The 10,332-nt window shown below is 52.4% G+C and overlaps 1 protein-coding gene across 1 annotated transcript; it reads left to right on the top strand.

Moving 5' to 3' along the window:
• Window positions 1-4,298: 4,298 nt before the first annotated feature.
• On the top strand, window positions 4,299-7,218 carry LOC147800704 (uncharacterized). Its single transcript, XM_087136680.1, has 5 exons — window positions 4,299-4,412; window positions 4,502-4,852; window positions 5,186-5,488; window positions 5,924-6,616; window positions 7,051-7,218. Exons 1-5 carry the CDS (start codon window positions 4,299-4,301, stop codon window positions 7,216-7,218), a joined length of 1,629 nt encoding a protein of 542 aa, XP_086992806.1.
• The last annotated feature ends 3,114 nt before the right edge of the window (window positions 7,219-10,332 follow it).

Genomic DNA, 10,332 nt, shown 5'->3' with positions numbered 1-10,332 from the left:
TTTTTAACAAATAAAGATTCCCTAGTCGCGGATGTGCCACGTAAGTGTCACAGACTGGAACGAACATTATCAAGATGCATGTGCTATAGTTCTCAAGCGAATCAGAGATAAATCAAGATCATAAGGAAGGGGAGTTATCTAATCTATTTTCCCTGTGCAAAGTACAAATGTATTAAGCATGGCTCTATTTTGTGTAATGTACAGAACCATAAAGTGTGTCAAGCAGATGTAGCAGTAAATGTTGCTACTGTACCGTAACATGGGGTAATTTCGGTCAGTAACCACGAGAGGGTTTGAAAACTTCTGACTTTATACAGTTTACCTTAAACTGAATCCTCTTAATACACGTAAACTCCTCCAGGTTACCTGTTCTATACTAATAAGAGTCTGGTGATACACTTGAAAAGTTTAAATCAAAATGCACCAGCACAAATCTCTTGTATACACTCGTAGAAAAATCAACCATAATCTGTTACATGGGATACGAATGCCGACTTACACAACTCTGTCCTCCCTTCCTCTAATGATAAAAACATGTTATCAAAATATAAGATTATACAATACAAAACTTTCACCCTTTTGGCCTTTAACAATCATAATGGTCCCTGAAACAAGAAACAGTCGTAATAAGAACAGACACAAAGCGTATAAAAATGTAATGGAAAGCACCACTCACACTAAGATTACACAAATACAAAATGATTATACAGTCATAACGTTTGGCAAGAAAATATCATATTATATGGTTATATAATGACACTACAATGTACTTTCTACTTGCTGGGGCTCTCCCAAGTTGCCTTCACCTGGGCGAGGTAGACTTGTTGCGATTCTTCCCTCTTCATCAGCTTGCTGTCCACCCACGTCTCCTTGATGAGCTTTCTCTTATCGTTGCTAGTTTCCGCTTCAGCTGCTTCTTCGGGGTCTCCTCAGTTTCTGGTAGGGATGCTCGACCCTTCTTGGTTGACGACCTACCCCCCGCACACATCGCAATATCGGCCGCTATACCTGGCCAATGCTATCTCAGCCTCACCTTGGCCTCAGTTTTTCTGACTCCAAGGTGGCCCTTTAGCGGCCCTCCCTGCAGTTCTGACATGACTTTTTACGGTGCTACTCTGGTATGACCAACCGCCATCTTATCGTCTTCCCATCTCCGATAGAGAAGGCCATTTCTCACGACCAACTGGTCCAATAAAGACCACATTGTCTTACTAGCGGCTTGAGCATGGGACACCTCCCACCAAGGGGGTCTACTCTCACAACTCTCCTTAGCTCGAATGAGCCAGATCATGGATTTGTCGGCCCATTGTGCCTCTCTCAAGACCTCACTTGACAGCTTTGGCTTGGCTACTACGCCCCTAATAATTTTCTCCTCGTTCTCGACCTGGTTACCAGACTCCTCGTTGACCTGATTACTCTCTGGGTCAGCCTGACTTCGACCACACTGTTTACATGGCCGTCGAGACAGCCCGTCAGCTTGCGCTTGCCATCTTTCTTTCCTGGCCTGTGCTGAATCTCTACATCGTACTCAGAGATAATCTGAATCCACCTCGCCAGTTGACCTTCAGGGTTCTTGAAGTTCAACAACCACCTAAGTGCGGCGTGGTCCGTCCTCAGTGTCACTTTTCGGCTGTATAAATACTGCCTGAAGTTCATGAGGTACACTACCACTGCCAACAACTCTCGTCGTGTTTATACGCAATAATTGTGCTCTGCCCTACTCAAGCTTACGGCTGGCATAAGCCACGACTTTTTCCTTTCCACCTTGAAATTGGGGCAAAACCCCACATATGCCGTCTCCACTGGCATCTGTGTCCGGGATAAAGTCGCCCTCCGGAATTGGATAAGACAAAACCGGGACAGACTGAAGCCTAGACTTAAGCTCATCAAATGCCAATTGACACTCTTCGCTCCAAACAAATTCTCTTGCCTTTCCAGTTAAGGCGTGAAGCGGACGCAATCTGAGCAGAGCCCATAATGAACTTAGTATAAGATCATATCGTGATTCTTGTGTTAGTATGTAAAATAGAGGAGTTTAGAGTACAAACCTTAGCCTTAATCGGGGACAATTGTTGCAACGTTACATGTACAATTATGTTGTCGTGTAGTGGGCACATGTACGTGCATTCCAGTGAATTTATTAGTGTTTGTTTCTGTTTATTCCCCAGTCACCACGGTTTCCTGTTCCATATATTTCCAAGACTTCATCACTGGTTTCAGCTCCACCATTCCGTTCACAAAGCACAGTCTCCCCAAGATTGCTACGGTATCCTGGCCAATTGCAAATCACCACCCCCTGTTTTCTAATTATCTGGGTATAATACACAGACAGTTTCTTCATTAAACCATCCTGCTCATCAGTTTAATCGCTGCCATAGAGTTGTTGTGTTACTCTTTTGAGCCACGCCTCCTTTGCCGGGTGAACCTTGTCACTTTTTCGCAATCAGCATTTGCTTTGCTTCTCTCAAACATGTCCAGTAAGTCCTCGGGTAACTCAGGCCCACCTGTGGCTCCACTAGCCACGATGCCTGGTTGAACAGCACTCGCTTCTACTACGAAAATAACCCCTGCAGTTGTCCCTTTTCTAGCTGTCTTGGTCTCTCGACCAGGATTGAAAACTAGGAGTGGGATATACCTCTACCAAGGATCGCCCTACAGCCAAACCTCTTGTGGCTAACTCGCCTCCCCCTTCTAGAGGTTCAACAATTGCTGGCATTGCCAACTCTGGGGATCTTGCAGCCACCACTCCAGGTACGACTGCTTCGTGGCCACCACGTATCTCTGTGGTCTCCGCCACCAACACCCTACCAACGAACGGCTCACCTCCACCGTCGGTACACTGAATGTTCTCGCCATTTAGCAGCTACGTCTTACTTTGGAAGTTCAAAACACCCCCAGTCGCCATCAAAAAGTCCATACCTAAGATACCAACGCATTGTATCTTGGCAATGATTGTTTCACTGGGCAACGGTTCTTCCAACTTTAACGTCTACCCATGCCGCTCCCAGAACTTCCAGCAGCTTACCATCAACCTGCCGGCAGCTGACTTCATATGCGAGCAAGGTTGGCCTTTGCTCCTTTGGCATGTGGTAATATGTCTGACTACTAATCAACATATCTGTTGACACTGTGTCAAGCAAAAATCTGCATTTTTTCTTTCTGACAATCCCTTCCACATACAAGCAATGGTTCGAACTTCACAACTCGGTCGTCCATGGTTGTATCGAGAGCCCTGGCTAGCTTGACAGGCTTCCCATCAAGTGCTCGCTGTCTCTCGACTTTCTCATAATTCTCTGTCTCCAATGCGGCTCGTATGGCCTCGTCTACGTTCTTTGGCCGTGCCCGGTGAATACCACCACGCACCGTCTGACTTATTACGGCGTCGTGGAAATGATTCTTGGCAAGTCGGTCTCGTGCGTCCTCCTGTAACTCAAGGAAGACTTTCCCTGTAAGCTCGCGCACGGCTTGCCCAAACTCTTGCAGTGACTCCTTCGGCCCTTGCCGACGGTGCCTCAATTCGACCACGTAATTCTCGGCTTGTAATCTGGAATCAAACCCTGCAAGCTTGAGGCAAGGTAAGTAGCGGACTCATTATCATCCCAACCGTTAGCCTTCTTACAAGATTCAAAATGGCTGTCTCCACAAGACTTTTCCACTGTACCTATCCAGCACAATGTTAGGACGGTACCACTTCCTCCCCAACCGCTCCTGCATCTCACCCTCATTAACTACCCTCGGCTCTCTCTTTATCTACCAACGGGATGAATTCATCTTTTCCCGGTTGGTCACTACTACCTATTCGGTTAGCAAAACTCATCAGGTCTGCCCGTAACTTCTCCGGGGTCAGAACCTCTTGTCTTTCTACACAGGGCAGTAACGCACGCACACGAGTCTATAGGGGTGCACTGCACAGGAATCTATGGGCCGATCCCCAGTGGGGGCACCGTATATGAACCTGTGAGGTCGACTTCAGGCAGGGCGTCGTAGGTGCGACCCATGCCGGCCTCCCCGAAGTTGGGCCCACGCTAAAGACCCGCCCTTCAGAGCATGGGCCCCGGCTGCTGCCGCCCCTCCCGGGTAGCCCCAGTTGGCAGGGCAAATACCCCGAAGCCAGCTCCGAGACCTGGACAACCATTAGTAGTCGAGCGAGGAGCTGAGGACCAGGGCAAGGGAGGCCTGAGGGGCCGAAGGCCAATGATGCTCCCTGACAAGTTTGATGGTAGCTCCTCCTGGTCGGACTACGTCATACATTTTGAGAGTGTCGCGACGGTTAACAGTGGACGGAAGACAAGAAGGCGATGTATCTGGCGTCAGACCTGAGGGGGGCGGCTCAGGAGGCACTGGCTGACATGGCCCCCGAAACGAAGAGAAAAGATGAGGAGAGCTGCTGGAACTCCTGGCAGAGTTTGCAGGTGAATTCACTGGTTTGGACGGAAAGCTCGGGAGGACGGACCTGGTACAGCATCGGATTAACACAGGGACAACGCCTCTCATCCAGTAGCCGGTGCGGCGGTCACCCATACATAAACGTCAAGAGGCTGAGAAACAGGTGGACCAAATGCTGCAAGATGGCGTCATCGAACCGTCCCACAGCCCCTGGTCCTCGCTGGTCGTCCTCGTGAGGAAGAAGGACGGGTCCATCCGCTTCTGCATGGATTACCAGAAGGTCAACGCAGCCACATTGAAGGACGCATACCCCATTCCGAGAATCGAGGACAACCTTGACGCCCTGAGCGGAGCCTGCTGGTTTAGCACGCTCGACCTGGCCAGCGGGTACTGGGAGGTCCGTATGGCGGAGGGGGACTGGAAGAAGACAGCATTTGGCACCCAGAGTGGCCTGTACCAGTTTACGGTGATGCCATTTGGGCTCTGCAACGCCCCGGCGACTTTTGAACGCTTGATGGAACAGGTGTTAAGGGGCTGCAGTGGCAGGTGGCAGTAGTGTACTTGGATGAAGTCATCGTCTGGGGGCGTACGGTCGAGGAGCATTACCAGAGGTTGGCTACAGTGTTGGAGCAGTTCCAGAGCACAGGGCTGAGGCTCAAGCCCAAGAAGTGTAACCTCTTCAGGACAGAGGTGTCCTTTTTTCCTTTTTGGGTCGCCTAGTGTCTCCTGAGGGGTCAGAACCGACCCCAACAAGGTCACCGTCATTAGGAGTTGGCCGACACCCACGAACGTGACGCAGGTCCGGAGCTTCCTGGGCCTCGCGTCCTGCTATTGCCGCTTCATAGCCCACTTTGTGGAGATTGCCCGCCCATTGCATGTTCTCACCAACAAGAGTCAGAACAACTTCACCTGGACAGATTCCTGCCAGGAGGCCGTCGAACAGCTTCAGCTTCAGAACACTTTGGCGACAGCCCCGGTGCTGAGGTACCCGCATCCCAAGTACCGGCACATCCTGGATACCGACGCCAGCAACTGTACCATAGGGGCAGTTCTGTCCCAGGATGGCGGCCGGGGCGAGCAGGTGGTTGCCTACGGCAGCCACGTACTGACGAAGTCTGAACGCAATTATTGCCCTACCCGGAAAAAGATGCTGGCCGTGGTCCACTTTGTACAGTACTTCGAACATTACCTGCTGGGGCAGTTTCTGTTTTGGACAGACCACGAGTCACTGAGATAGTTGTTCAATTTTCGGGAGCCAGAAGGGCAGACGGCCCGTTGGTTGCAGAGACTAGTGTGTTTCGATTTTGATATCAAGCACCGAGCGGGGCGCAAGCACCTCAATGCTGATGCCGTCTCCTGAGTCCCCTGCGGGCAATGTGGACGTTCGAAAGAGGCCAGGCAGGAGTGCTTCATGGCAGGGACACCGCCCCCTGCGGCCGAGCCGGCGCCCACAGTGGCCACCATTCAGAGCGTGGACCAAAAGGACGCATTGGACTTGGACAAGCTCCCATGGGTCTGGAGCCCTGACCGCCTTTAGGAAGAACATCAAGACCTGGAGCTGGCCCAGGTTCGGAAGTGGCCGGAACAAGGGTCCCACAGGCCCAAGTGGGAGGAAGTCTCGGCCCTCGGTGCTGGCGTGAAGTCATGGTGGGCCAGGTGGGAGACGCTGCGGCTACAACAGGGCGTCCTCCAGGTGAGGTGGGAGCGACCACCTGGCGGCCCCCCGACCTGGAAGGTTGCCGTTCGGCTGGCCCACGACCACTGTACTGCCGGGCACCTGGGGATCGCCCGGACCATCGCCAGGCTGCAACAGGCTCCCGTCTATTGGAGAGGAATGCGGCAGGCAGCCGAAGAGTGCCAGAAGTGCCACCTATGTGGGTCCCGGAAGCCCCCGCTGCATCTAGGGAGGGCCCACTTGCAGCAGTATGTCTCCGGCTCACCCACTGAGCCCATTGCCACATATCTCACTGGAAGGCTGCCACGGACGAGGTCCGGGAACTCAGCAATCATGCTGGTCGCCGACTATTTTACCAAAGGGGTCGAGGCTTTTCCCATACCGGACCAGACAGCAGAGACGGTGGCCCGGACACTGGTGGAGCAGGTCATCACCCGTTTCGGCACAACGTTGAGATCCACACTGACCAGGGACGGGATTCGAGGCTGGCTTTTTCCAGGGGGTCTGCCGGCTCCTTGGCATCCAGAAGACGCGGACAACGCCATTCCATCTCCAGTCAGATGGAATGGTTGAACGCTTCAACCGGACGGTTAAGACCATGCTGAGCATGTTCGTGGCTGAGAACCAAAACGACTGGGATGAACACCTTCCGTATGTCATGATGGCGTACCGTTCCTTCTAGCATGGCAGCACCAAACTCACCCCGAACATGCTCATGCTTGGCCGTGAGGTGGGGCTTCCATTGGACATGGTGGTGGGCTGATGACGAGGATCGAGCGTGCCCATGAGTTCGCCGGGCGCCATCTCCAGCGCAGTCAACAATATCAGAAGCAGCAATATGATCGGAGGGCTCAGGGAGCTGGCTTCGAGCCCGGGCAGGCTGTCTGGCTCTACAATCCAGCGGTCAGCAGGGGTTCACCCAGAGACGGAGCTTGAGGCGCCACTTAAGGACAGCTTGCTCGGTTCTGCGGTCCGCCCCTCCCTTCCAGTGCGAGAAGTGCGGGGTCAGCTTCTACAGGGAGAACATCCGTAGTTGGCACTACCACTTCTGCAAGGGGGTCGCGATCAACACCATCCAGGTGGAGGATGCGGACATGCTGGACGTTCATGCTAGCGACACTGAGCTGGATGGGGACCCCAAGCTTCCGGGAAGCTAGCCCTCGCCACCACACCTGGTCCCAGAGGGAGACCTTCAGACGCCTCACCCCCAACTGGAGCTGCCCGGGAGGAGCTGCTCGCGAAGGAGACAGGAGATGAGGAGGCGACGGTGCCACCGAGAGCGGTCGGGGGGCCGCTACCACGTGGCTCCGCCTCCCGACCAGGCCTGCCATGCACCGTTGGGGTCCCCTTCCCGGCGGTGTCCGAAGGAAGCCGGAGTGCAGACCGACCCCCCGGTGTCCTCCGACGTTCCCATTCCACGGTGGTGTGGGAACCGTCAGCATCTGCCTCCGGGTACCACAGTGATGCTGCCGGACGGGGCCCGGATGTGCTTGGGTGACGCGGGGACCCTACAGCCCTGCGACGCTACCCAGGAGGTTGGGACAGGCATGCCCGCCCCTCTTTGCGAGCACCTGCATAGCAAGTGGAGACTAGAGCAGACGCCAATAGGGGTTGGCGAGCTTGGACACCGCCTGACGAGAACCCGGATCACCAACACGTATGAAGTGCCCGGGCGTGTGTTCACCACCTACGATGGGCAGCAGTACGGCCAATTCTTCGTCGATCCTTCCGTGGCCGACCAGCCGTCTCTAGGAGGGTTCCTGCCACCCGGGGTTCCCCCACCGACACGCTACCCCGAGCACGTCCCGGTTGGGGAGGTTCCAGAGCCGCCCGACCACAGGGACCGCCTCGCCAGAAGGGGAACATCGAGACTTAAGCTTCCCACCATCGCTTTCACCCTTTGTTTTCCCAGTAGTGGTTTTCCCTTGTTTTAAGCTCATTGTTCTAAACCTTTCCTTGCCGTCTAGTTTTTTTCAGGTGCTCGAAAATCATTGTGAGCTTTACTGGCGCAGCGGGGACCGCGCCTGCGCAGTGAGGTTTCTTTTGGGCGGCCTCGAGAGACCGGTTTTGTTGTGAGTCTTGTGACGGGTGAGTTTGATTGTGTTGCAGAAATAAACAGGTTTTGCCCTCGTAAACAGAAGTTCTGAGCCCAGTGTGCTTTTTTCCTCTGTGTGGAACCCGTAGACCGTGGGAGTGTTACAGTATTGTTTACGACCGATGTTTCAAACAAACTCCGTGGGCTCGTCTTCTTTGGTCAATTTACTCTATGTTTCAGCCAGTATTGCAATGAATTTCTGGCGTCGGCCAAAAACATCATACCGTCGTCACATCTCGTAGAGGGTCAGCCAACGTTAGTGATGTGATGTCAGGCTGCTGTCATATGGTTCACTGACCTATGAGGACGAATGACAACCGTAATGTCGGTGCGTCATCAGAGGTCAGTCCCTCCAGCCAACTTTGGCGTTTTGACCTTCGTTATTGAGTTTTGCCAACGTCATCAGTGGGACAAATAACAACCGACGAGTCCATCCAACGGTCTTGGGCTGTCTCTCAGAGTATGACCCGTCTGCTTTTGGACGTCATAGCCACGTCCTGCCTGCATACAAGCATGAATCTATAAACAACCTATTAGGCCTAATTTGAATCGTGCCTGCTAAATAAAAGTAAAATCTTGCTATCAACCGAGTCTTCGAACCATGTTTATGCGCTTTTCCAAACTAAGTTATTCCTGTTAGGACCTTTCAAGGGACAGAGCCTTATCAAACGCCTGCATTTATACTTAGATCATGCAATGCATGTCATGTACCAGATCCGTTTTCTGATTGCACCTGCACCTTCGCTAGGCTTTGGGCCCCTCCTTATGTTAACGTGACCCACAGTCAATTTGTCATCACACATACTTGACACTGACAAGCAGAATGCCCAGGTATATCGAAGATTTGAAAAACAAATCGATCCCAGCAATTTTATTTGACAAATTTGGGATGTCGATGGACTGATAAAATATTTTCATCTTGAGGGCAGATGCGAGAAGGTGAGATAGTGTTGCTTGAATATCAAGGCAACATCTTGGGTAGAAGTTGGAAAAGAATATAAACGTCGGGCCAACGGATTTGGAAAGTCGGTATAGGATTGAAAAATAAGTCCGTGAAAATATACCGTTGGCTGCAAGTGGTACTGGCGTCGAGGCGTCAGTGCGTTCAAGTATACGGTTGGTACAGCATAACGGCCGATGCTGAGGCCAAGCCGACGCAGGCGGGATTTGCAAATGTTCACTTCCTCTTCCCTGCCTTATCATCTCAAGTCTTTGTCTTTACCTCAACCTGTCTAAGTTTGGAAGAAGGAGCAGCTTTTGACATCTGAGTCGCACATTCAGAAGGTTTCTGTACGCCTTGTGCTATAATGCTTGGGACCGTCTGAAATATTATTTATCGGCAAAAGTGGTTTTTAAAGCTGAACGATTAATTTGTCGTTTATTTCCCCCAGATTTCACCGTAAAAATCTCGACAGCAACCCCTCTCTCGCTGACCACACAGCTCTTTCCTTCGCCCAGATCACCAACTCATCCGCCCCTGCGTTTCCTCCAGCTACTTCAAGTTCCAAGACCAGTTCTACGAGCAGACTGTTGGGACCTCCATGAGATCCCCTATACCCCCGGTCCTAGCTAACATATTCATGGAAGAATTTGAAACATCATCTCTCCTCACCGCCGACCTCAAACCCACGATTTGGCTGCGCTATGTTGACGACACATTCGTTATATGGCCCCATGGTCAAGATCACCTCCAAGAATTCCTCGAGTACCTCAACAAGCAACACCCCACTATCAAGTTCACCATGGAACAAGAACAAGACGGACACCTCTCCTTCTTAGATGTTCACCTGTCCAGAAACCCAGGCGGCACCCTACATCACCGCGCCCACCGTAAGCCCACCCACACCGACCGGTACCTGCACCAGAGATCTTTACACCACCCAGCCATCAAGACCTCGGTCAACCGCACCCTTGTCCGCCGAGCATACGAGATCTGCGACCAGAACAACCTACACCAAGAACTCCACCACATCAAGTCCGCCCTCAAGATGAACGGCTGCCGCAACCAACGTATCAACCTTTCCAAGCCCTCCCCCAGGACGTTAGGGTCTCCTATACCCAAAGTTCCCCCGTCCCCCACGGCATTAGGGTCACCTATACCTGGAGCCCGCCAATGCCCCACTGCCACAGTATGTCTACCGTTCCTGGGCCCCACCTCCCACCAACTCCGGAGCAT

Source organism: Acanthaster planci, linkage group LG01 (genome assembly GCF_054643075.1).
Source record: "Acanthaster planci isolate LZ-2023a linkage group LG01, COTS_SCS, whole genome shotgun sequence".
NCBI lineage: Eukaryota > Metazoa > Echinodermata > Asteroidea > Valvatida > Acanthasteridae > Acanthaster > Acanthaster planci.
This window is presented reverse-complemented; position numbering and strand designations above follow the sequence as displayed.

Coding starts and splice junctions, on each gene's coding strand:
- LOC147800704 (XM_087136680.1), top strand. CDS start 4,299: ATGTATCTGGCGTCAGACCTGAGGGGGGCGGCTCAGGAGGCACTGGCT. Junction 4,413..4,501: donor ACTCCTGGCAGAGTTTGCAG/GTGAATTCACTG, acceptor CTCATCCAGTAG/CCGGTGCGGCGGTCACCCAT. Junction 6,617..7,050: donor ACAACGCCATTCCATCTCCA/GTCAGATGGAAT, acceptor CCTCCCTTCCAG/TGCGAGAAGTGCGGGGTCAG.